The 27237-nt window shown below is 39.3% G+C and overlaps 5 protein-coding genes across 8 annotated transcripts in view; 2 read left to right on the top strand and 3 right to left on the bottom strand.

The window, feature by feature from the left end:
• Positions 1–15047, top strand: part of LOC105387493 (serine/threonine-protein kinase unc-51) — a 37296-nt gene extending 22249 nt beyond the window's left edge. For 2 of the 4 annotated variants that reach the window (XM_048622680.1, XM_048622683.1), the window contains 12 exons: positions 995–1131; positions 1936–2028; positions 2701–2802; positions 6725–6903; positions 7772–7885; positions 8883–9000; positions 10360–10511; positions 11658–11775; positions 12124–12252; positions 12728–12846; positions 13266–13404; positions 14039–15047. In XM_048622680.1, the coding sequence (XP_048478637.1) occupies positions 995–1131; positions 1936–2028; positions 2701–2802; positions 6725–6903; positions 7772–7885; positions 8883–9000; positions 10360–10511; positions 11658–11775; positions 12124–12252; positions 12728–12846; positions 13266–13404; positions 14039–14124 (1486 nt within the window). In that variant the 3' untranslated portion in view covers positions 14125–15047. The remainder of the gene's footprint in view (positions 1–994; positions 1132–1935; positions 2029–2700; positions 2803–6724; positions 6904–7771; positions 7886–8882; positions 9001–10359; positions 10512–11657; positions 11776–12123; positions 12253–12727; positions 12847–13265; positions 13405–14038) is intronic. The other 2 variants (XM_048622681.1, XM_048622682.1) reach the window with 2 other exon arrangements.
• LOC105387494 (THO complex subunit 5 homolog) lies at positions 14637–17682 on the bottom strand. Its single transcript, XM_011558228.3, has 5 exons — positions 17505–17682; positions 17225–17362; positions 16851–17141; positions 16426–16765; positions 14637–16306 (listed from the first exon to the last, which is right to left on the bottom strand). Exons 1-5 carry the CDS (start codon positions 17598–17600, stop codon positions 15108–15110), a joined length of 2064 nt encoding a protein of 687 aa, XP_011556530.1. The 5' UTR covers positions 17601–17682; the 3' UTR covers positions 14637–15107.
• A 739-nt stretch (positions 17683–18421) lies between these two features.
• LOC105387495 lies at positions 18422–20994 on the top strand. Its single transcript, XM_011558229.3, has 5 exons — positions 18422–18794; positions 19298–19454; positions 19974–20116; positions 20378–20563; positions 20645–20994. Exons 1-5 carry the CDS (start codon positions 18602–18604, stop codon positions 20824–20826), a joined length of 861 nt encoding a protein of 286 aa, XP_011556531.2. The 5' UTR covers positions 18422–18601; the 3' UTR covers positions 20827–20994.
• LOC105387496 lies at positions 20981–21842 on the bottom strand. Its single transcript, XM_011558230.3, has 3 exons — positions 21604–21842; positions 21404–21520; positions 20981–21198 (listed from the first exon to the last, which is right to left on the bottom strand). Exons 1-3 carry the CDS (start codon positions 21721–21723, stop codon positions 21034–21036), a joined length of 402 nt encoding a protein of 133 aa, XP_011556532.3. The 5' UTR covers positions 21724–21842; the 3' UTR covers positions 20981–21033.
• Positions 21843–23158: 1316 nt separating this feature from the next.
• LOC105387497 (enolase) lies at positions 23159–27183 on the bottom strand. The gene is made up of 8 exons (XM_038115455.2): positions 27024–27183; positions 26594–26692; positions 26300–26494; positions 25891–26143; positions 25526–25722; positions 25010–25258; positions 24191–24342; positions 23159–23891 (listed from the first exon to the last, which is right to left on the bottom strand). Exons 2-8 carry the CDS (start codon positions 26663–26665, stop codon positions 23708–23710), a joined length of 1302 nt encoding a protein of 433 aa, XP_037971383.1. The 5' UTR covers positions 26666–26692; positions 27024–27183; the 3' UTR covers positions 23159–23707.
• Positions 27184–27237: the final 54 nt, after the last annotated feature.

Raw genomic sequence — 27237 nt, 5'->3', positions numbered from 1 at the left:
ACTCTAATAACATTCCAGATCAAACGTAGCTACTACATATTATTATATTTTTACATCAATAAGACATGATGGTACATGAACACATTTGCGACTACAAAGTTAATGTTTTGATGACTGGTTATTGAATAATCTTATACGAAGATATTTAAAATGAATGTTTTGTTGTAACCATAATCTAAATGTAATAATGTATTTATAAACATCGCCGCCTACAATTCAATTTGGGCAGGCGTGCCTTTATGTACGGCTTTTTCACGCAGTTTTTTGTTATCATCAAGCTATAACGCAGTCAATGCCACGGAGCGCGTTCAAGGCCTAAGGAAAGATGACCGAACTATATTGCTTTTGTTACTTTTATTACTCTGCTATATAACTCTTTTATTGGGCACTCTTTGCTCATGCATACTCCATCCAGATATTTTATCTTACTCAGAATTCACCCAGTAGCTTCCAGTGTCATATTAATGTCAGCTGGATAATACGACTGCGACTTCCATTTCTGTTTAAGTTACAACACAAAACATCAGCAATATGATGAACGCTACGTGATATGGGATCCAATTACTTCTCCCGAGTCGACGCAATGATATCGATTGCACAGCTGGACGCATCACATCATTTGGTTTAATATTACTTTTTTTTCGATCGTCTGATATTTCATTTGAAGCAAATGAATGTCTCATTCTTAATTTAGTAAGTATGTAAGTCAGTAGGTACGTATGTATAACACATGGTAATAGCCAAATAATGACTGTTGCCGCGTAGCGTTTGCGCTCTCGAAATAATCCGGATGGCAACCTATGTCTATGTCTAGCTATACAATGTAATAGAAGATCATTAGTGCGGATATACTCGTACTCTCGCAGCATGTAAGCATATCATTATGCGTTCATGCATATCACTAGATAAGAGACGGTTTGGAAATTTAGTTTATGTAGTTCACATAATGTTCAAAAGTTGTAAGATGGTAACAAATGAATGTTTGCATCAACAGAATGCCGTCTGGCACGAGTCCGGAGCTGTGCAACCTGCTGATTGGTCTGCTCCGGCGGAATCCGCGCGAGCGCATGCCCTTCGAGGTGTTCTTCAACCACCCCTTCCTGCAGAGGCCGCGAACTACCTCCATCAACAGTGAGTACCCGACCGACCAATCACAGCCCACCTCGCGCATCTATCCACCAATCGCTTATCTATGACGCTTCTAGCTACAACTAGGCACACACTAATCCAGTAATCATTCGTTGCGATGACGTAGCTCTTTCATTATCAATATTTATAGTAATGCCTAGTAAACGTGATGTGTGTCGAATAGCAAGTTTTCTCTACGCACAAGATTTGACTCACGTCACTGCATTATGCGTTTAGTTTGGTATTATTCTCGCTCTGATACTGCACATATTTTCTTGATAATTACATGAAGACGTCGCTCAGTGCCACAGTAATTTTGTGAAAGCAGTAAACTGTTGTAAGAATTCAACAACAATACGCTCTTAAGTGGTCTAAAGAATATGCAAAAGCGACCTAACATTGTGTCTGTAATCTTGTGCCGTTTACAAGTTGAATATATGAAACAGTAATGCGCCGAGTGACTAATCACTGGCTGGAGCAAGTGCACGCGCTACTTATAAATGATACAGACTAAAAACAACCTTATTTGTATCGGAATAGGATCGTGACAATGACGAACAGACTCGAACACAGCAGGGTCGTGCCCATAGCACATGTCTATTGTTTTTACGCTTTAACATTTCATAAATTGCGTATTTACATTTAATTATCGCTTTTGAATATATTAAAATAAAAGGGACTATTTGTATACAAATTAGCTTCACAAAATGGACGGGGACCTTTCATCCATCATTGTATGTACTAATACTGAGCCAAGGGATTTTTGAACAAGCGGCACATGTGACAGTGAAGTTTAATATTGTCTAGGTTTGGACTCGGAGCTTCTCGACATATTGGAGCGCGCGCCCGACGCCCGGCTCGACTCGAACCGCTGGGTGGACGAGGCCTGCGCGCGCCCGGGTATACACCGCTCTGTATATTCACCACCATCACTCTATCCCCCTTATTCATATAAAAGTTATAGGACCTTTTAGCTATTGAACCCTTTTGCCGCTCTAACTCAGAACAAATTGTTCTTTGACAGAGAGGGGCAAAACAGTTCAATAGCTAAAACGTCCTATAACTATGGATAAAGGGGTATGTCTACTAGATCACTCTCATTTGGTCGGAAATACTTGGTGTCCGTGATAAACGGTTCTTGAGCCCGGAATTGCATGGGGTTTAATGAAATGTCTAGCTACTTATGAGCACTGTCTTTAGTTTATCAGCATGGCTTACTAAGCTTGTGCTTTAAAGAGAAAGGTAGCGCCCGTTCAAAAGTTTCTGGTTTAAGGTTACTAACCATTATCATTATCATCATTGAAATTTTCATAACTTTGTCACCTGTGTATCTATTTGTGTATGTCAAATCACTCAAATCAATGTATATTTGGGTACAGCAGCATGTAAAGAGTCTTATTCTGCTTTGTCTTCTGATTACCTTTACTTCTATGAATTTATGATTGAGAAAACCATTGATCAACTTAACACAAGTGCCTACCTAAAGCAGCACAAGACTCAAATGCGTGTATTCCGTCCCAACATTGGGTCCAACCTTCCCCCTGTAGTCAAACATTGGTGTTTGTGTTACAGCGGCGTCCCGGGCAACGCCGCGCGACATCCCGCGCCCCGCGCCCGCGCCCGCCCCGCAGCCCACCGCTACAGTTAGCAGGAAACCACCGCCGACGTCCTCCGGTGAGTGGACAACTATATATGAGTGTAACAGACCCTTATAACATGTCCCGTTTGACACGTCTTTATGACCGATCGGTTCAGTTGCTTAAGTTACTAACATTTTTAAAAGATGACTTGGACTTAACTATTGAAATTCTATGAGTCATCATCATCATCACGACCCATTACGTCCCCACTGCTGGGGCACGGGTCTCCTTCCAATGAAGGAAGGGTTTTAGGCCTAGTCCACCACGCTGGCCAAGTGCGGGTTTGTGGACCCGACACAATTCTATGAGTAATGACATATAATATTATGCAACTGAACCTATCACTTGAATATGTAGGCTTACGGCCGTCAGCGCCCTGCTTACGTTTAGAAGTACAATAACGGAAGTAACTACTGAATTAATGGGGATGAAAACAGTTGCTCTGTGGTTTCAACGATAAAATACTTAATCAATATGAAATTATTTAGAGTTTTCATCCCCCTTAATATAATAGTAAATGCTTAATAAAGTCTGTAAATTAAGTACACTGACAGATATCAGTAGTTTTGGAAAGGCTGGTAGAGAGGGGTTTGTTTGTGACACTCGACGCACGCAGGTAATGGAAGCTTCACTGCTAAACTGACTACAGCCATAATCTTGCACACTATTTGGGCCATTATTTTATTTTGGGTACAATTTGACATACTTTTACAGATATTTTTTTCAAAAATAAACTTCTTATTAATTAACCTTTTAATATTTATTTATGTTAATTAACATTTATATTATTCATTAAATACATTTGCAGCGATGTTTTCTTGCTATTTCTTAAAGTTATTGACGTTTAATCAAGGAACGATGAGAAAAAAATACTACTGCGTTACTTTCATACAAAATTATGTTTTATTGTTAGGAACATATATTTTGGTTCGTAAACATATACCAGATAAAAAGTAAGAAAAAAAACATTAATCTAACAGTTTAAATTACAAAATATTCTCAGTTTTGTTATTCATTCTATAATAAAGTTTCCCACTGCGTTACCAATCAATAAGTTTTAATGCAATACTTTTCGAAAAAAGGACAAAATAATCATAATTTTTTGCTCAAAGTTTTAGAAATAGCTCTAAATAAGGTGAATTATAATTATTATATTTAGTTTAACATTCTTTCTAATATAGAGTAGCTAAAATGTTTGTGAATACTCTCAGGAAACGAGGGACAAATAGATAACGCAGTGGTTAATTGGTAACACAGTGGTATCTCAATCACAATCTTTATACTTTCTTCAATTAAAACTAATCATAATGTGAAAAAAACTATCAAACTAAAATTAACAGAACTCTTTGTTTAATATCAAACATTAAAATCGCTGAAAATATAACAACTTAATACTAAGAAATATTTCTCATTTTTTTTGCCTATAAAGCCGTTGTTTTTCAGCCGCTGTTTACGCCATTGAGTCTGAAATGTTATACTGTAACAATATAATATGCTCAAATGTTATATTTGTACCATAAATTGAGTAACAGATACCTGAAAACTATAAGAAAAACCCCTGAGTTACTATAGCTACAACTGCGTTACTGAAAAAGTAACGAAGTGTAGCGGTAACGCAGTTGTAAAACAATAACCTATTTGAAGTTAGTACTTAAATGAATACATATACATGGGATATCAAAATGCCCTAATAATTGTTACTAATTATTACATATATTGCATGAAATAAAATAATAAATATCTATAAAACTCACCGTATGTCGCCGGTAACTCAGTGGCGTCACAATAAATACACGCGCTTCTCTCCAGGACTCTCATCCGAAAGACTTGTTCATTTTATCCGTCCCGCTCTCCTTCCTGCACTCCGATACAAATACACAGCCATTCAAATGATCTTAGGTGTAAGAAAGTGAAAAAAAGTTTATTTATGATTGAATTTCCTAGGGTAACCTAGTGTAGGTGGATTTTTTCTTAGGCTTGGGGACTCGGCCAGGAATATTAATTGTCCCATAATATGTTCATATAAAATCATGAATATTACCGTGAAGTAAAGTTTAAATAATGACATATTCGTTATAATATTCAAAAAAATTGTTTCCATTATAATTTTTTACACACGTTGTGCTTGTTTCATATGACTCGCTCCGAGGGACAGACAATTTTTGTATGAAAAACAATTGCGTTACCAAAAACAACAACAGAGTTACCGTAATTTGTAAATAAATAAAGTATTTTACATAAATTCATTATATTTTCTGTGACCGGTGTCTTATTTAATTGCTACAGACGGTAGCTATATTCCTGAATTTCATTATTTAATTTTTTAAAAATGTTTCTTTGTAGGGGACCGATAATTGTCCCTAAAATAAAATAATGGCCCATTTACGTAATGAAAGAAAGGGAAATGACTAGTTGAGATAAGCAAATGAGAACAAAGGAGACGAAATAGGAACATGAACTGCATGGACGATAACAATATCAATGTTAATTTTAACGTCTCCAGCAAATAAACATGTAATAAAGTAGCGAAATGTCAATTGGTCGTCGTAAACTATCTGCATACAGGCGATTGCATTGTGTGGCCTGCATCTACACGCATTAAGATAACCCCAGAGCGTACCCTAGATAACTGTTTTGTCATTTATTTGTCTCGTGAGAAACTTTGAAGCAAAATAACAGGCCACAGTGGTCCGTTGCTAAGAGCTTTAGGTAACCAAAGTCATAAATACCGACCGTCTAATCGCTAATGTGCATTTGTCTGCTCTAATAGCTTCATAAATCAACAAAATACAATCCACCCACTTAAAGATACATGCATTCAGCAATAAATCACCTTATTTCAGATAAATTGCTTTTAAATATTATGCTGAAAGTCAAGAATAAAAATCTTATAATATTATTGGAATATTGTGTAGTGACGGTTTCTAATTTCTAGTCTAGAATAGTCATATAATCCGAAAAATACATCCGCAACTTAAATATGGTACTAATCTAACAGAACATCTAGAAATCTTGGCACTGTGTTGCTTGGCCGCACGCTCCGCACATTGAGTTCGACCTTCAAACAGCATTATTATGTTTATAAAGAAAGAAAAAATCGACTACTCTCTGCCAGTCATTCCTTCTATACGTGCTTCCATAATGATAGACCAATTTGTGACATAACGAATAAGCTGTAAAGATTTATCTTGTTCAATAAACATCCTCCCTGAACCGCGGGTCAATAGTAGCAGTCCATAATGAGGACAGTGGGACGCAACACACGATTCTTTATATGCGTAGATGCGTACATTGCTAGTACTATTGTTTAATTCTAGTCTGCAACACCTCTAGGCCTTCAGCTTACGATGTGTCACTGGCCGACCCACTTACGACTCGTATATAAAACAATAAACTTTACAATACAGAACTTTCTCGACTGTACAAAAAAAAACAAATGATTACAGAGCATTTTTAACAATTTGCATAACGTAAACATACATGAATCACGATGTTTTGAAGCTCAGACATTCGAAAGTCGATAATCAAGGCATGAAATTATGAGCCCGAATTTAATTGCAAAAGTCACGACCTCTCCTTGTTTACTCGGCGAAGCGTTCAACTTTCAAAATGAAAACATTGTCATTTTTAACATGGAAAGGTCGAAAAGTTCGTTCACCGAGTAGTTGAACAATACCTGGAAATCAGTTAAGTGATCAAATTAATGCTTCCTTAATTTCAGTATAGTTCAGTCGTTTGTTAAGCGTTCACAAAATGTTACACCCATTATTATAGTAGCCAATTCGCATAGTGACATCCAATATGTGAGATTTCTCTTCTTCTGATATTCATTCTCTCAATCATCCTTCAGTATGCACTTCATCTCAACATAATTAAGTACTTCATCACCATCGTCCGCTAACAGAATCCTGTCAGCCGAGACAATAATAAATGAAGTATTATTTTGGTGTGTCCAGCAGAGTCATCAGATACGACTTGGGGGGGCGAGGATGATTTCGTGCTGGTGGAAGCGTCAGAGGGAGAGGGCGGCAGCTGTGCGTCCTCTTCTGGCTCAGAAGCGGCGTCACGCCCGCGCTCGCTGCCCCTCACCGCGCCGCCCCCGGCGCAGCCCTCCACCAATCAGCTGCAACTACGGGTGCGTTCCAAAATCGAATATCAGGGACGAAAAAGTTTGGACATAGAGGGCGGGAATCGCGTTAAAGCTAATGTTGTTTTCTTCATAATGTACGAGAGTATTAGATGGTAGCAAAAACTGTCGCTTCCCCCACCCCTTGCCTACACTTTTTGGTCCAACTTAAAAACCACTACCTACTCTGTTCTTGGTTTACATTGATATCATGAAAACAGGTGGTTAAACGGGATTGTAAATAAGTATGCAATCTGCTTTTCACTGCTCAGCACATATCGCGGTGGTTGCTTCAGAATTCTGCTCATGCTTATTTGTAGACTAGCGCATTGTCCAAGCAAAATGTGTGTTGCATACTTATTACAATTCTCAGTATTTATGACCATACCTGCAATAGTATCATTTTGTTTTCCGCTTTCATTCACCATTTGTTTTTTTGCAAATACTAATAAAAATGCTATCACTATTAATCCTTATTAGATATCTAAAAATAAATAAATTTGTTAATGAATAAACAATCATTTTGTAACACTTGCTACTTTTGTACTTATCAGCTGATATCCATAACTTTAGCCTATGAGTGGCATAAAATGTCAGTATGTATCAATTTTTTTTACAATACCAAAGTTATAGCTATGGATAGCAGGATAGCGTAGCGTAACAAACCTTATAAAGCGTAAGGGCCTCCGCTGCGTTGAGCAAACATGTGGAAACCCGTTGCGGATAAATTTTCTTTCCATATAACATACCTCCGCGTGGGGCTGGCTCCTCCAAAACAATACATAAAACAGCTCCGCCACGGCTATGTGCTCTGCTAGTGGAAGCTTAAAGGGTTACTAAGTACGCACGTGTAACTAACATTATATGTAATTCGCAGGGCGCCGCCGCCGCCGCACCGTCTAGTGCGAGTGTGCCGCGCTCGCAGCCCATCCTCATGCGCCGCTCCAACCACTCGCGGCACTCCAACCTCGGCTCCTTGTCTCCGCCCTCTGTAAGTCACATTGCTCGATGTTGGTTCGATCAACGTTACTATACTATACTTTTGAAAAATATAGCATGGGTCCTGTGACAGCTGTCAATCCATACATTTTATTCATCATTGGTTTTTTTTTCAAGGGAAATTTTAAAAAATATAGGATCTATTTGAAAAACTATGCTCTATTAAAACTTGGTTCAGATGTAGTAATACTAAAATTTCAGGTAAGACAGATAATTCAAATATATCTTGTATGTATGAATAATGGCACAGAAAAATTGGCCAAGTTACGTGAACTACCTATGATATGAGGTAAATGAATAGAGATCCGCCTCTAAGGATTACAGATATAATTAATGTCAAAGGTTAAAAAAAACATAATAAGTGAGTTATTAATTCTAGAATGGCATAGTGTTGCATAAGTGAATTGCATCATTAAACATGACTGTGCAACAGATTAATACGTTTATGATGTGATTCTAGGTTCCAAGAAAGTATCATTTATCTGAGAGGAAATATTTGTAATAAGCTATTGAGTACATGGAAATACTGACATGTAATTTAAAAAAACGCGTTCTCATCGCAGCACAAACCGTGAAGTGCGATAATTAATGTAATATACATACATAAATGTATTATGTTATTGTTATGCAAAAAATAATTTAGCAACTGTCTGTTTCGCAATATGCCAATGCCATCATCAATACTGTTGAACATATCCAAATTAATTATTCAGGGTTAAGGCCTTTTTCAATGCAATTATAAGTTTAAGTGAAATAACGTAACTTAAATAATGTCCGTAAAATCCATGTCCTGGGTTCGATTCCCAGGCGGGGCAGATATTTGTATAGACAGCTCTTGACTACAAATATCTTCCCAGTTAATTGTTATGCTATGTGATAAATTTTACAATATTGTTTGATTGTGTGCTTTCAGAATAGCTACCAATTTCCTAGATTGTCATCCTAATCCCACCTCGTACCTAACTGATGCCGAGCATGTTTGTGTGCAGGTGCCGCTGACGATGGGCACGCCGCCGTCGACGCGGCGCCGCAGCGCGTCCGGCTCGTCGCCGCCGCCCAGCCTGTGGCAGGTGTCGCCCACCAGCGCCAGCCCGCTACGACGATCAGGTGTGTACTACATCTACATAAAGACGTTATAAAGTCGGAAGTTTGTAGGTAGGTAGCTAGTATTGGGCATACTGGGAATGTAGCTATTCTTTAGGGACTTTGTTAGTTTCTCATCTACACGATAAGAAGAAGTTAGAAGCAAAGACTTTACTAATGAATGGAATTTGAGTAAATATGTAATACCTATAACTTTTACATCCTTTCAGACTTTTTATCCCGAAATTCCCACGTGAAAACTTTTTATGGTGAAGCGAATTTCCCGGGCAAGCCTAGTTTAATATAATATACATAGTGGAATTTTATCATTACCTATGATATAAAAACCTACTTAATATATTCCATTACTTAGAGAATTTAATTGCGCAATAGTATGACAATTATAAAGATCCGCATATGGAGAAGGAATCAATTAACAAATTGAGTTATACTAATTAATACCAAGCTCCATTTGCGAAGGAAGGTCAATTTGAAAACGTACTTTTTACTATACTTAATAGTCCTTGATATGCCCTTGTCATACGTACATATGACAAGGGCACATCGTACAGGTGTATTCATGAAACAAAACTTCACCTTTATTGGCATCAGTCACTTTCCGTTTTGTAACATTATATTGGTTTATGCAAAGTATTATGCTAATATTAATTTACTTTGTTGAAGTAAAAATTGGAGAAACAGTCGCTTTGTACCGATTTTATTCAGGTGCAAAGAATGTAAATGATTCATCCATTATTTATGAAGTTTATTTAATTTCCCTATTAGGTAATCAAATGGGAGGTGTGACTCGATTTTTTGCCCTTTCTGAATTAGCATTGATTAAAACAAAACGAATACATCCCTAACAAAACAGCTTTTTATAATACCAACATAAAAAGCATGATATTTTATTTATGGCCATATCATTTTTTATATGTACCTACTATTGACTCAAGTAATCTTCCTAACAAAATCAACTTAATTCAAATGGGGTTTATACATCTTGTAACTACGATTCCACCTATGAAAATGTATTCATCCTTCTTCGATATTACCTGTATCTATCTTTCGTTAATAATGCCCCCGAGTCTTTTAACATGAATCTATTGTACTTATTCTTCTTCTTCCTTGCCTTATCCTTATTTAGGGTCGGCTTTGTTCGTCATGTCACGCCATTTTACCCTATCCTCTGTTATATCCTCATTCACTCCACACTCTCTCATATTTTCTTTCACGCAATCAAGCCACGTCTTTATTGCTCTTCCTCTCTTACGCCTTCCATCGGGCCTCATTTCCAACACATTCATTCCAAACATAATCTCATCTTCTCTTCTATTGTACTACAATACGTATAGTCTACAATGATTATGTACTAACGCGCAGGCTCGTCCCCGCCAGTGTCGCTGGCGCTGCGCGCGTCGGGCGAGTCGTCCCCGAAGCGCGCGGCCACGCTGCCCGACGCCCTGCTGCGGGGGCTGAAGATGAGCGACCCGCCCGTCTACATACCCAATCTGCAGGAGGAGACTATACTCGCTGTGAGTAGAATGTTTGATTTCAGTGGTACGACAGATGATTGTATGATGGTATCTGATATACGACATTTTGTTTATAATTATCTATTTCACATCTTATAAAGGAAAGGTGTACATAGGTGTACATACAAATTATATAAATTGCATGCCCTCAATTGCTACACCTGAAAAAGGTTACTAAGTTGTAAGTGCCTAGTATTAAGAATATAACACCATGTACACACTTAGTATGCAATAAATCATTTGAATTTGAATTTGAATTACATTATGTTACATATCCTAACAAAACCAGGCTTTTAACAACATTAAAATAAAAAAAATATATCTTGTGAACCCATATCCTATAAGGAGCTTCAGCTATCACTAGTGTCCTTCTTGAATTTTTTCAGTACTTTGGGTTTTGTAGAAACTTTTTCAAAATTTTTCAAAGAATTTCCATATCTACATATAAAACAATACATCTTAATTATACAAAGTAAATGTCAGTGCAGTTGTTAATTAAGGCTATTAAACCGTGCCAGTAGCTCCAATATTGCCACAGAAACCTTCGTAGCAACATGACATCTGTGTTTGAGCGATCAGACACGCACATCACACAGGAATGACAATGTCATATATCCTACAGATGCGAGTTCAAGGCTGGCTGAACGAAACACATTTGAATTTTATGTAAATCTTACAACATACATTAGTGTTGGTACTGAATTCGTTACTGAAACAAAGTGTATTATTTGACGGGGGTCGATTTGATTTTCATGACATGCTAATTTGTAACAAATGGTAGGAAATATGTAGCCAGGTCCTACACAGTTTAGGTATTCCTCTCTGGCGTAATTTTTTATAAGAGGGAGTATGTCCGTAAGCAAAACGAATGTCTATTATCTGTTGATTGCCTCTGCCTGATCTCACTTGAGCCCCCTTTTATTCATCAATAATCTCATTGATAGTTTGTCGTAAAGTCAGCTGCATAAGTAGCTATGATACTTTGTTAAACTCACAAACTCCCTATCACTTATTGGTTCATTCAAACATTGGCGGTTTGTTAATTATGTAGTTTGACAGGGCACAAAAGTGTACTTATGCAGCTGACCGTACACGTTGTCTTGTATTTTTTTTCCTGTCGTTAAATATGTAATGTGTATATTCCAGGAGGAGCACAGCAAGGTGTTCTCGCAGCTGAACTTCGTGCTGATGCTGGCGGAGCTGCTGTCCGACCTGGCCGTGTCGTGCGGCGCGCCCATCGCCGCGCTCATGGACAACTCGCACGGTCAGTACTACATAATTACTTTTATGGGAAGTCAGTATTGCGCAGATGTAGTATTGCAGTGTTAGCTGTTACGCTGATCGGACAATCAGGGAGGCTGCTGCCTGTTGTTTTTTCGTGTAAAGTTCTCTCAGCCGCGCGGATGCCGAGGTCCAGAGGCACTGTGACACTTAAATACCCATTTATATTATGGACCACTGATGACTGAAATAAATAGATGCCGAGTGGGTGTGGTGTCGCTGCCACGAGTGGTAGACAGACACATTGTTGATGTCCGAAATAGTCCGAATAGAGTGTATAAATACATTTATCAGAGCTCATTAAACTGACGTTCCTTTTAATACATTTCAGAGCGCAGCAACGACAGCGTGCGCCTCGGGCTGCTGGTGCAGGCCATGCAGGCGCTGGCCGCGGGGCTGCGCCTCGCCGCCGCGCGCTACCGCGACCGCGCGCTGCAGCCCACGCCGCAAGTGCGCAGCGGTCAGTACACACGCACACATGTAGCTAGTCGAGGCTTCTTACCATGTTGGTGATGAACACTAGAGCGCGGCTAGGGTTTTTCATCGTGGTGAAAAGATTAACCATTTCGACTTCTATTTGTGTACTTATCTGATAACATAAGTATAGCCAGTGATTCGCATAGTCAAAATAGCGTCATTCGCTGATTGCCCAGGGTGTCGCTGGCATGGGTCCATTTAGGTACAGCACACGTCACCTTGGCTCACCGAGGCTTTAGCAATCTCCACCTGGAACAAATTGTAATCATTGTTACATTTAGAACCCAACAACGCCAGGAGTATGTTAAATTTTTACTCACGCTATTCTGTTGCAAGATATTTACCGCTAGATGCGCTTTTACGCACTTTCTATTCAAAAAAATATACTATGATAGTGTTTATAACTTTAAAAACCCGTGCAAAAGCAGCTAATGAATTCGCAATATTGTTGTTTGCAGTGGTGTCGCTGATGAACGGCAAGTACAAGTGGATCCTGAACGAGTCGCGGCGCCTGCACGAGGCCGGCGTGGCGCCCGCCGTCTGCGACAAGATCCTCTACGAACACGCCATCGAACTGGTGAGCACTTTATTACTTTTGCAAGAGGATTAATTTAAAATTATTGTGTGCTCTTTTGCTACGGGTGGAGGGGTAGGCGAGGTAAGTACGAGGAGGCCCGACCCCAGCTGAACTTGGGTCTTGGTGTATGGGTCCATAATTATATGTACACCAGGCATAGTTATTCTTGTTCTTGTTCTTTCTCCTGCCCTCTTCCCAGTTCAGCTGTGGTCGGGCCTCCTCGTACTTCGGCGCCAGGATATTCTATCCCGGGTGGTCGGTGTAGTCAGGTTTTGGGCTTTCACCTCCTTTTCGATATTGGACCACCATGCTGATGCTATATTTGGTCCTTCGAGCCGGATTACTATCAAAAAACCTTTTTCTGATAAGTGTAGCTATACGACTAACATTTGAGTAACATTTTGTATCTTGTATTCCAGTGCCAGATGGCGGCTCTCGAGGAGTTGTTCGGCGACATGAAGGAGTGCGAGCGGCGCTACATGTCGGCGCAGGTGCTGCTGCACTCGCTGGTGCAGCGCCACCCGCTGCACCCGCACCACCGCACCACGCTCTCCAAGTGTAAGTGTAGTCATTATGCCTCCCTAGCCGAATTTGGACCACAGCGACCATTAGCCGGATCCCCACCAGACGATCCAACGCGATCCGATCGCGGGATCCATGGAATTTTACATACTAAACTTCCTGGATCGGGCGATCGGAACGCGTTGGATCGTCTGGTGGAGATCCGGCTATTGAGATTAAGCATCTACGCAGGATTAGATTTTAGTTACACAGGAGCACTCTCTGTTCCATCACTCTCATTACCCAAGGGGAAGGAAGACATGACTGGAGAGCTAGGCGGGGGACTGACTGCTTTTCTGCCCATCCGACAGCATAGATAGTTTCACTGTTTCGGACAACAGGTAATCAGCATTTATGTCCTAACTCCGTCCATTCGTCTCTAGGTCATGAAGCCACAGAGGAAGTGTAGTCGCACCCTCGACCCTAGTGTACCGTACAGTCATGAACGAATGCATCAGTGAATGATGAACAAGAGCAGTTGGAGCGGGTTAATGAGACAAAAGACGAACAGCGACATACAAATAGCGTATTCATCTTGGCACATTTCACACGATGCTCCCATGTCTTTCGCAGACTTAGTTTCTTAGGTTACGTTAGAGAATTAGATTTAACTTATCTTCGTTGTTTACAGACCGAGACGCGGTGCAGCGGCGGCTGAACTGCCTGAAGGGCCCGCGCAAGCTGATGGACGTGCGGCTCGAGGCGGGCGTCTCGTAATGCCGCCCCCAGCCCGACTAGTATTAACGCGCCCCCCGCGCCAACAGAAGTGATTTTATTTTGTTCTGACTTGCAGTGAGAAAATATTAAAATAAACAAAAAGAAGAATACGAGGTGTGAATGACAACTACTACTATTATTAATTATTATTTCGTTTTAGCAATGAAGATTACCAGAGATTGCAATAGTGAATTATATTTTTTTATGAGGCGGATGTGATGAGTCATGTAAATCAGTAGAATATTAGAGTTTCCTAGTACACCTTAGTGATGATTACGAATCTGCTTTGAAGATAATGGATATAAGTAGTTATTTAGATTGTGTGCATCCCTTGATGATATGGTTGTAAAATGTGTAAGATTTGTAAATTTAGTACAACTAAGATTTTTCTGGTTTGAAGTCGCAATGTCATGTTTATTAAATATTATAAACATCCATGTATAAAGATATAAAAAAATATTTTTTCAGTCGTTAACGTGGTAGTGTTAAAATGAAAAAATGATACAAAAAAATAGTATAGAGAACGTAGTATTGTTTCCAAAAACATCTCATATAACTAGTAAATTAACATTTTATTATTACTACTCGTAGTGTATTATAAATGGAAATTATGAAGTAATAATATCTCGGAATAGACATAATGCTATAGAGATCTCATTATTGACCAATAACAATACGGCATTTTTAGGTTAAGAATTACGTTTTACTATATTCTTGAAGACATTGAATTACTTAGGTGAAATTTCAAATAATTATATTTCTCTCATCTATAGTACCAAGTTATTATTTTGCCAAATTGTGATCATAATTTATGTATTTCCTCACAAATAATGTTCAATGCTTTACTGACATAAGAATAAAGACTGTTGTATTATAAAATTAATTTGTTTTGTTTTAATAAATTCTTATTTTTAACATCATAACTTGGCGTTATTTGTCTTACTTCAAAATCACACACAAACTTCTAATTTCTAACCGCGCTTTTAATGCTGCACGAATATGCCGGAGCCCTGCTTCAGGTACTTGTATGGCTTCATCCGGTTGCGGCCGCGCACCGGCGTGAACATCACCTTGTCCGGCGGGAACTCCGCCGACCCCGTCGTCTCCAGCAGGATGTCCACACATGTCAACAATTTACACATTTGCGAAGACAGTATACGACTTTTACCAAATGACTCATCCAAATCTGTATTAATTACTCTTTCAATATCTCTGATATCGTCGTCAGTACCTGCATGGTGTGTTCCGTTCCAGTGCAGAGTTAGTGAGAATATTGGAGCCTTCTTCGGGTAGTCACTGCTGAGAGCGACCAGCGCGACGAGCTTGGCGGACTGCCGCGTTATTATAGCTCTGTACAACATGTGTGAGTCACTTACTAATCCCTCAGAAATAACAATTGCCGTCGATGGTGCCTGGCTGTATTCCGGCCAGCCCACCGTCTGCCACTGCACTAAGGTGCCAGACTGTCTCACTACAGGCATTTCTTTAGCTGGGACTATTTTCCCAGATTCCAGATCTTGTAACTCCTTCATGAGCTCCACTCTAGATTTCAATCTTTTCTTGAGCGTCAAAATGAAATTCTCTACGGATGCAACACTGAGACTTGGACATGGCTGAATAGTCTTGTGACTCTCGCCAACTACTGCCGTCATGAAGTCCAGACCACACATCCTTTGCGCCCAAATGTATGGCCTTCCCGCCTCGCTAATGAAGCTTGGGAATTTTTCTTTTATTCCAGCAGATTTCAGTACATACTCTGTGGCAGGGTGTGGGGAATCGTTACCAGTATCTCCTGGATATAACTCACTGAGGATGCAGTGCCCATTGAGCACATCAGCTGCAGACACACCACTTACAGGCTTTGGGAGGCTCACTGTAAACTTCACTCCTACAATTTTGAGTCGTAAAAGATATGAGAATATCAGATTTAAAGCTGTCCCTTCTTTAACCTTAATAGTTACTAGGACCTGCAGAGGATGTTTCTTTAGCACTTCTTTCTTTTTAGCTTCTGCTTTTTCCTCTTTAGAAACTTTGGCAGTTCTGTGATGACGTTTTTTCTTCTCATTTTGCTCATCGTCATTGTTATCTTGATCAGAATCTGAATCATTTGATACTTCCAGTTCATTGTCTACATTGTTCAGTTGATCCAAACGCCGAGCTTCATCTTCATCACCTGATATACCTTAAAATAGTAAAATACATGGTTTAGTTGAAGTTTTATTGAACTATATTTTTTTATGGAAAGAAAAATAAATAGGAATACAGCAGGTCAAAAACCAGGTGTAAAACCAAATATCTTACCAACTGAAATAGTTTCCACCCCCAAGGCATCAGCATAAGCATGTGCATTAGCATACAGCAGCAGCAGCGGCGACGGCAGGAGAGCTGCTGCGCGAGCTTCATCTCGCTTCTCATCTAACTTCATAGCCAGTGCTTCTTGAAGTGGTTTAGTGGACTTCAAGACATCCCTCAGATGTGGGGCAAGTGCGTCGAGTCGCGAGCGCGCCGCCGCAATGGCCGCCGCCACGCGCTCCTTGGATGCCACCAGCTCATTGCAAGCACCAGCCTGCTCCTTACGCTGACGAAGCTCCCATTCAAGGCGGGCCAGTTGCAGTTGATGTTCATCTTTGTTTGTGACTTCCTGTAAAAGGAAGAAGTACAACAATAAATAATGAAATAGCAACTATTTGTAGATATTTTCATAAAATAACATAAAATGTACATACTGGTCTAGAGACTTCAGCTGGTGCCTCCTTATAAAAGTCTTCTACTGGCACTAGTTCAATTTCCTCATCCTTGGATTTAAATTGCAGGCACTTAGTGACCTCCTTGTTCAAGTGGTCGGCTTCATACAGCAAGTTCTGCAGCAGCAGGTGTGTGGAGTCCACCTGCTGCTTCTCCTTGTGGAGTGCATCTCGGCCAGCTCGGGTGCGAACTTTCTCCAAGCGGTTCAGTTTTTTCAAAGCTACCAGTAGCAATGATGCCTCCACTCTCTTGGTATTTATTTGTTCTTTCACCTTAAAATAAAAGGTTTTTTAAATAAATTAGTAAGCCACTCTCCATGTTTGTGTATTTCAATAACATAATGTTTGTTCTTTACCTCACTAGAATCCATTTCTTTCAATTTAGCTATGTCTGAAAAGAGTTGCCGTACATCTTGACATATCTTTTTGAACAAGTTAGCATCTTTTTCCGCCGGCCGTAGTTGAGCTTCGGACTCCTCAAAATCAACAACACGCTGGAATAAAAACATATCGTGAAACATAGTGTGTTTAATTAATCTATAAAGCTATTTGTTTTTGATGTGTATACAATCGGTATTTGTTACTGTTTTAGCTGTGATGTGAGCCATTTAGCTGAAAGATATGCAAAAAACTAACCTTATAAACGTCTACCGTTACTGGTTTCGGAGTTTCTACCACTGTCGTCGTAGTTAGTTTTCGGCGTTTTTTCACAGCAACTTCGTCTTTACCCATCCTTGTTAGATACTTGAGTAAATTTTAATAAAACAAATACCAAACAACGGGTGTGTAGGAAAGAAAATAAATGACAGTTTTTTTTAATTGATAATACAGATTATTTTTTCTTACACATCACAGACTACTTCGGCATTATCTTAAAATAATAACCTGTCACTTCTCTAGCCGTTGTGACCGTGAGTGGATAAAAATAAAGGTTCTCCTTTCTATTTGGGTCATCTCAGTGCCACTAAGGTATAAAGGAGGATGAGGATCTTATTAACTCGGTGACCAGTCTTATTGAGAACAACTACTGCTTTGGAGTCAGAATAGATTAAATAGGTAACTAAGTACTTACCTATAAGGTAGTAGGTAACTATAATAGGGATCATTATTATGCACACAAGTTAGTAGGCCTCTTCAACTGTGGTTCGGGTGACCGACACTACATAGGTAGGTACGTTCAGTATTTTAGTTTTCGTCAGCATTCCTGTTCACTTCTGACGTTAACTCGGAAATCGGGTGTATCAGCTAAGCTATCTATGTCTCATCCTCAGTCCCACTCGCTCACTACACAAGTAGGTACTCCTAACTCAGAGTAGGCAACCAAACTTGGAAACCTATGGTCCCACTCGGGAATCGAATCCGAGCTGTCTTATTTTTAAACAAGGCAAGATGGGCGCCAAATTCAAATATTATTTTCCGGCTACCTTACTTACTCTTCATTTTTTGTAAAATTGTAGATAAGTACTTTCCAATAATACGATACCAGTATAATTTTTCACATGCTTATCACGATATCGCTTCGTGGTCGTGACGTCACCGAAGCACAAGTCTACCTCTAGAACCGGATAGTTCATGACCGTGGCGTGCACTGTTTGTGTTGTCCAACTGCGCCGATAAAGCTATTTATTGTTACATCTCTCATTCTCATTAATTAATCAGTATTGAACAAAGACTACCATTATTGAACTTAATACAGCATAAGCCAGTCGCAGTTGGTCTAGTTAAACATTAAAATGTTTGAAGAAAGACGTGAACTTCGTATTGTCACTTATATGTGCCCGTCGCACCCGGTGCAGCTTTACGAGGTAATCCTGGAGTTGCTGGAACAGAGCCTGGAGTGCTACACGACGCTGCAGTACGAGAGCCGAGCGCCCGGCCCCTTCCCGGACAGACCCAACCCGTTCTCCACTAATAAAATTGATTTAGGTAAGTCTGTGTTTATGTTCCTACTATCTTTACCTACACTACAGATAATTATGTAGAAATTATACAGGTTGTTGCAAAAAGGGTATACTAAGCCGAAACCTACCTAACCTGTTTTGCAACACCCTGTATACTATTGTACTTATAATTATTTATGGTGAAGAGTGCAGGTAGCTAAGTATTATGATGCGGTAGGTACTTATAGGCATGGTAGCATGCAGTTGATTCCACTTATCTAAACAGTAGATAGTTACGTATTAATTTGTCAAGGTTTATTCTTTCGAAATTGTATAAATTAATTTATAAATAGCTTAGTATGATATTAAATTTGTAATAAATTGAATTTTTAAGAAATGTGGCGCGTTTTAACGACAAAAATATACAGGCTCTTCGTATAGTTTACGTATACCTGTAGTAAGTATTTACTGGAATAAGTAAGCATATTGTATAATTATTATTTGCACCTAAACGTTCTAAATACCTAAATGTTCTTGGTTTATTTTCAGCGTTCATGACAGCAGAGGCATACATGAGACTCCGGGAGCATGATACATTGAATAAATCGGTGGAACTGCTGCCAGTGACCCCCGTGTTCGCGCATCAAATGAACGTGGAAAACAAGCCGGGATACTTTTCAGATATTATTATTCACGCAGACAAAAAGTAAGTAAAAGTAACTTAACTCATAAGTTGTACTTACCTAATATTAATTAACATCCAGAGTTGTCAGCTGCATAAGTAGCTGTACACTTTTGTACCTTGTTAAACTGCCTATAGTAGTCAGTTTGACAAGGTACAAAAGTGTATAACCATATAAATATAACTACTTATGCAGGCTGCAGCTGACCGTACCACCGACTCACTACTGTAGGTTTACTACCCGCTATTTCCGCTACCCCGAGTATGTATGTAGGTACTATAACTACTTGTATAAGTAACTATTTAAATCATTCACATACATAAGTTAAAATGTATTAATATTAGATAAGCGCCTAACAACTTATACCAGTAACTATTAATAAAAAAAACTAACTGCCTACACACCCGAATGTAAATAATACTTAGATAAAATGAATGTTATCAGTCGTGTCATTGGTTCAGATAACAATAAGTGTCTGTATTGGTTTCTAGACTATTGCTTTAATAGAACAATAACCTCATACATTTATTCGTAAATTGCAGAGCTCACAACGTAAACAGTCTGTTGGACCTGCGCGGATGTGCGTTCGCTTACAACAGAGAGGAGTCGCTGAGTGGGAGCAAAATTGTATTGAAAACTTTACAAGAAAAGGGGGAGAATGCTTCCTTTTTTGGATCACTTTTAAGTAAGTTTCTGTTAATGTCAACATTAATTATTATAGGTCTACCTACAGTCTTTGCATAGTATAGTACAAATTTAATAAGAAAATATAAGTACCTACCTATACTTTAATACTGCTGGCTGTCCTCCAACCATTTGACACTGTGTTTGCAGCAACACCAACTTTATTGGTTTTTTTTTTGCTGTTGTGTTTTAGGACCATGTAATCTTAAATATGAAATTTCACTGATTGCATTAGTTATATCTTACATCTCTTACTTTTCAGGATCTGGATCTCATTTGGCTTCAGCTCAAATGGTGTTATCAAAGCAGGCTGAATGGGCAGCAGTCGACTCCACAACTCTTCTATATTCTAAGAAATTCATGCAAGATAGAGGCAAAGATATCATAATATTGGAGACTTTAGGGAGACTGCCTCCATACCCAATTGTAGTCAATTCTCAGTTGCCAGGTAAATATCATACACTTATTCTAATCTAAACAATAATATTATGATTAAATCAAGGTAAAAATATTTTTTATATTTTTTCAGATACATTAAAAAGGGCCATAACCAAGGCTTTACTAAATTTACCACACAGTGCAGAGTGGAAGAACAAGTTTGCAAAGTTTGGAGTGATCAAGTTTGTAGAGAACAGTGATGGCGCCTACCATGGGGCGGCTGCACAGGTGCGGGCCATCCCAAGTGAAAAACTCAACGTACGGTATTATTAGACTCCTGCTGACTGTGTCTCTGATATACGTATTGTATATACTCTATGTAGATTATACACCAAGACCGCTATAATCCGAAGGTAATTTATTTATATGATAACTAATTATTTAAAGAAATAAGTTTTTTTACTCATACAAAACAGATATGATTAAATATTATATTCTGTTTAAAATTGTTTTATTGGGGTTTTTTGTTTTAGTAAAACATTATGATCTCTTTGCAGTCACCTTTTCTACAACAATACTGACATTGGTAGCATCCTTTGTGTCTCTGCATGATTCAAATAGAGTGCCACGAGGTACTTTAATAATTACTGTCTTATCTGTCTTAGGCAAGGGTTGAGGGTCAGTATTTATGGTTTGAGGATCTCTCTGAAAAGTTATGTTTCTGTTAGAGTGAATAAAAATATTTAATAAGTTAACAATTTAAAATATAATTGTTTTCAACATTGACAAGATTGAACAATAGGTTAAATTAGGATGGTGTATATCTAATAATGGTGACGATATTAATACTTCTTCAATAAATATTATAATCTAACTAGTTATCTACAAATGAAAAGAATAGTAACTAAACGATTCCGCCGCCGTTGATGTGGTCAATTTCCTCTTGCGAGAGTGGGCGCCGCTGGTAGCGCTTCGGCAACTCGATGTCCGAGATCGTGGACGTGCTCAGGCCTTTCGACGAGTGGGACTGGGGAGGAGAAAAACCATTGTATCAGGATTTATTTTCCCCCCGAATAGCTGGTTATTGTGATACAAAGTGACATAACATACCGCTGGCGAGGGCGCCCCGGCCTGTGCCTGCCCCGCGGCCGACGGCGCCGCGCCGGCGACGCCTCCCTTTCGGAACTTGATGGTAGGGATGCGGGATAGCAGACTAGTTAGTCGGACCATGGTAACAAAGGTTCAAGAATCGTATAAAATAAAATATTTATTTCTAAGATCACGGCTGATTTCCGAATATTTTGACAAACAACTGACACTGACACAAAAATGACAGACAGCTGCATAACATAACTGTCAGCTGTTTTGTACATAAACAATACATCCGTTGTCTGTGGCCAACTATAAGCCAACTCCATATTTTAAGCTTACTAATGCCAAGTTTGATGCATGTTGAAACTTGAATGTAGTTTTTCAAACAACCAAACCATACCGTTTACATTTGAAAGAACCTCCGTCATTATGCCTTAGTGCATTGCTGAATGTTCGATGACGATTTTATTGAATGAAACATGAATGTACTTTTTCAAACTACCCTCCTTACAATAGCTGTATCTGAAAAACATCTCCATGCCTTTGCCGAACTTTCGTCATTGGGCTTTGCTGAATGAATGGTGACGATTTATTTTGAGTAGCACATGAATGTAGTTTCTCAAACTACCCTCTCCTTATATTTTTTGTATCTGAAAGAACCTCCTGGGCAGTTATTATGCTCTGGTGCATAGATTTATATATTGTATAACCCTGGTGCTTCTCTGGATGTTTGATTTTATTGAATGAAACATGAATGTAGGTTTTGAAAGGAGAGGGCTCCTTTCAATATCTATATCTGATCCATCAGTTATTATGCCTTTGCTGAATGAATGGTGACGATTTCTATTGAGTGGAACTTGAATTTAGTTTTTTAAACTACCCTCCCCTTGTCATTTCTGTATCTAAAAGAACCTAGTGAGCAGTTCTTATGCCCTGGTGCTTTGTTGAGCAAGTATGATGACGATTTCGAGTGATACATTAATGTATTATATTTCAAACTACCCTCTCATTATCATTTCTGTATCTGAAAGAGCCTTCTGAGATATTATTATGCCCTGGTGCTTTGCTGAATGTTTGATGACGATTTATGTTGAGAGTAGATGGATTGCAGTGGACCATTCACATTTGTCCATCGAGACGTAGATAAAATATAAGTTATTGTTACAATATGTAGTATTTTACATTTAATTTTACTGATTTACGGGACTATACTTCGCTGGGAAAGCCTAGCTTACAATAGCTTATACCCTGATTACACCTACCGAGTAGAGTGGCGAGACAGTGTCCTCGGCCGAGCATTCGTTGCTAGTCGTTCATTGGTGAAGGATGTCTCGCCACTCGAGCACACGGTAATAGGATGGGGAAAATGATACATGTTTGGACCCGGTTTAACTCGGTAGGTGTAGTCAGGTTATCAGGATAGTTCGCAGTGAGATGAGATCTTAAGTATGAAGATGAAACATTGCATTGAGACGTGCTGAGATAGTTGTTAATTTATCATGTAGGTGCTAATAGTGCTTACGAGTATGACTCGGAAGTAACAAAACAATAATGAGAAAATAAAAAACAAGTGTTTCTTTACAGAACTCCAATTTCTTTATTAATATACATATAAATGTAATTATATTCTTGTACACAAGACATCGTGCGTATTGCATACATAGTATTCATTACAAACATTACATACAATACATAAATTTTAAATAAATAATTCCAAACATCAACATTCGTTACTACCACTTTGATATAATATAAATAACCCATGGTAGACATTACAAATAACACATAGCTTTCGGAAGCAGTGAACCACTACATCTACTTTAAATTATCCAGTTAATGGAACCACTTTGATACATGAGACGGTTAACTACTTTTATAATTTAGGGGGACTTGCACCATGCTTTGACTGTAACTCTGGAGAATGTAACGATTATTTATCCTTATCTAGCTAATCTCATAGTTAAGGTGCAAGTCTCCTATAGTTCGTTTATTTCCACAGAGCAGTTGCACGTGATTGGCCAAAGCTACCTGAGCCAATCACGGATAAGAATTAACTGTATCTCACGCGTGATTGGCCAACCAGTACAAAGGAGAAACAAACGAACTACGACGGGGTGTGTCTCTAGACGGGCCGGCGGAAGTTCTTGCCGGCGTACTTGGCGGCGGCGCCCAGCTCCTCCTCAATGCGCAGGATCTGGTTGTACTTGGCCAGGCGCTCGGAGCGGCACGGCGCGCCCGTCTTGATCTGCCCCGTGGAGAGACCCACCACCAGGTCCGCGATGAACGTGTCCTCGGTTTCACCGGACCTGGGGACATGAGATGGGTGGTTTAGTATTTGGCAGTCTGAATAGCAATGAAATGAGAAGCTCTGAAGCTTTCAGGTATTAGTATGGCAGAGGAGGAGTAAGAGATTAGGGTAAAGAGAGTCAGGCCCAATCTCCTTATCATACAATCCATATTTAAAAATATCTCACAATACATGCTGTTGCCAAAGAGGTATAGTAAAACTTGTAACACAAAAGTTGTTCAGAATGACCTCTAGAATCACCCCCACTAGCTTACCACACCACTTTCGCAACACCCTGTAGTCATCTAATCAGCATACCTGTGTGAGACCATGGTGCCCCAGCCATTCTTCTTGGCCAGCAGGTGCGCGTCGATGGACTCGGTCACGGAGCCGATCTGGTTCACCTTCAGCAGCAGGCAGTTGCACGCCGCCTTCTCCACCGCTGTGGCGATGCGCTTGGGGTTGGTCACCTAAGATATATAAAAATATTATTTATTGCACAAATATTGAAAAGGTGGTGGAGTATACTAGTCATTCAGATAGACAAAGCTTGCCTGGAAAAGATAGATAGAATATTCTTTATTTGTACACAAGAATAGATTATACAAAGCTTAAATACAAACACATAGGTACAAAAAAGGCGGTCTTATCACTAAAAGCGATTTTTGGTGGAAGAATATTTCTAAAGAATTTATTAACTATAAAGCTTTTAGAGTTAAAAGTTCCTTCTTCTACAATTGTATTTGTACCTTCTAAGTCAATCTGTTGTGTTTATATCATAGTGTATTGTGTAATTTCATTCAGTTTGATGATATGTATTACTAATAACAATATAAGTAAAGTTGTCCCTGTTGCATCAGTTTATGTGAACAACTGATATGATATCGCTTCAATAAACAAACAGATAATTTAGTTTATGTTTAACTAGTATAGGACAGATTATTGAAGTCGTTCAAAACTTTCATTTTAATACCCTATAAACTGTTTAGTTTTTAATTATTTGATGGTTATCATTTGGAAGGTAAGATAACGATTTGTTCGAAAACAGCATAGTAGGCCAAAAGAATCTCGCAGGCCAAAATAATTAGAAAGAAAGATTAGACAAATTAACAGTGACATGTAATTAAACCAACTCACAGTGAGGTCATCGCCGACGATCTGTATGGGCGTGCTGGCGGTGAGCTTGGACCAGGCGGCCCAGTCGTCCTGGTCGAAGGGGTCCTCGATGGACACCATGGGGAAGTCCTTGATGAACTCGAGGTACATCTCTCCGAGCTTGTCCGAGGAGAGGTAGTCGGCGGGAACAGAGGCGGGGTTCTTGAAGTCGAGGTCGTACGTGTTGTTCTTGAAGAACTCGGACGCGGCCACGTCCATGCCGATCTCGATCTGATGGGGAAGTAAATAAAGTTGTGAGAAATTATGTACTTAAACAATATGGAAACATGTAACAGCATTTTCCTAAAATATAATTCAATGTTTGTAATAATAACTTTATCTAAATCTTAAAAAATGCATTAAAAAAAATTAAGTTCATTTCATGAATTTTGCAAATTCTATGGACAAAACTTGCCCAAAATAACCTCTCTACAATCACCCAAGAATGTTAGTTGGTGCAGAACACTTGTTTAAAAATAAGTATTGGCATCTGTTTACCTTGCCAGTGTACCCAGCCTGCTCAATGGCGTCCTGGATGAGGAACAGGGCCTCCTTGTTGTTCTGGATGTTGGGCGCGAAGCCACCCTCGTCCCCGACGGCCGTGGAGTCCAGACCAAACTTTTTCTTGATGATGTTCTTGAGGTGGTGGTACACCTCTGTGCCCATGCGCATGGCTTCGCTGAAGGTGGTGGCACCTGTAACATGTTATTGTGAAATTAAAATAAGACAGTAGAAGGCGCTGTATGATAGTAGATAGGATTCTTTGTAAAATAAGATATTAGAGTTTGTTTAGTTTTTTCCTCCTGAGTCAGTTCTCCTCTAAAATTTGAATGGCGCAAAGGAGGTTTTTTATAAAATATTACCAGTAGGCAGGATCATGAACTCCTGCATGGCCAGCTTGTTGCCGGCGTGGGAGCCTCCGTTGATGACGTTGAAGGCGGGCACCGGGAGGACAATCTCTGCATTTCCTGCCAAGTCAGCCAGGTGCTTGTACAAGGGAACTCCCTTCTTGGCAGCACCAGCCTTGGCCACAGCCAGGGACACTCCAAGGATGGCGTTGGCACCCAACTTTGATTTGTTCTCGGTGCCATCCAACTTCAGCATGAGATCATCAATCTGTGAATGATTTTAAGGGTTGATAAGTTTATGTTTTCAGACAGTGGAAGCCTAACGTAGTACAGAGGCCAGGCTTCACACATTTACAATCCATAACTGAAATTCTGATATGTTTGTATATCACATTGTAGTTTTTATACATAAAAACATACAGACCTGCTTCTGCTCTGTGACTTCAATGTTGGCACTGAGCAGCTCGGGAGCGATGCTGTCATTGATGTTCTTTACTGCGGTGAGGACTCCCTTGCCGTGGTACTCCGCCTTGACATTGTCACGGAGTTCGAGGGCCTCATGCACTCCAGTGGAGGCTCCAGACGGCACAGCAGCACGGAAAAGTCCCAACTCAGTTACCTATGAAGACAAAAATAAAATGGTTAAGTAAATAATTTTTTGTTTGTTTTTTCCAAACATATTGGAAAATTTCATATTGGATTTCCTGAAATAACTTACCAAATCAACCTCGACGGTGGGGTTACCACGGGAGTCGAAGATCTGGCGAGCTTTGATAGACTTGATCGGCATTTTGTTTGTTTAGTGACAAAAGTGTACCTGCAAGTATACGATAAAATTATGTTTAGTAAGGTAGGGTGGATACCCAAAAATGTTCTTCAACCGCGCAACTCCGATGTCGCCGGCAAGGTCAAATATGTTACAGACTCGGGGGTAAAAGCATAAAAATAGAAATAAATTTAATATTAATTTAGCCACGTACTGGAAACAAATAAATAATGCAAATAATATAGTTTTCAATCAATAAAGTAAGCCGGCTAATTCTACAGTATCGATGACGAAATTCTTTCGGAAATTAACAGTCCAAATTTAAGATGTACTAAATTATATTTACATGAAGGACTTTCTATATATTAAAAAGTATATTTACCTGTAGAAATTCAAAGGTTTTTTATATAATAAATGCAAGAATTCCTAAGATCACACTCCTACACTTGCTGCTTCCCGATAACTTTTTTGACCAATTTGACCTTTGCAAGGTGACATTAGTGATGTGTTATAAACCGACATTTCAAACCGAAGATAATCGAGTGATATCTTGTATCGAGAAGTGATTTTCTTCTTAAAGAGGACAGTCCTACTGT

Source organism: Plutella xylostella, chromosome 8 (assembly GCF_932276165.1).
Source record: "Plutella xylostella chromosome 8, ilPluXylo3.1, whole genome shotgun sequence".
Lineage (NCBI taxonomy): Eukaryota > Metazoa > Arthropoda > Insecta > Lepidoptera > Plutellidae > Plutella > Plutella xylostella.
This window is presented reverse-complemented; position numbering and strand designations above follow the sequence as displayed.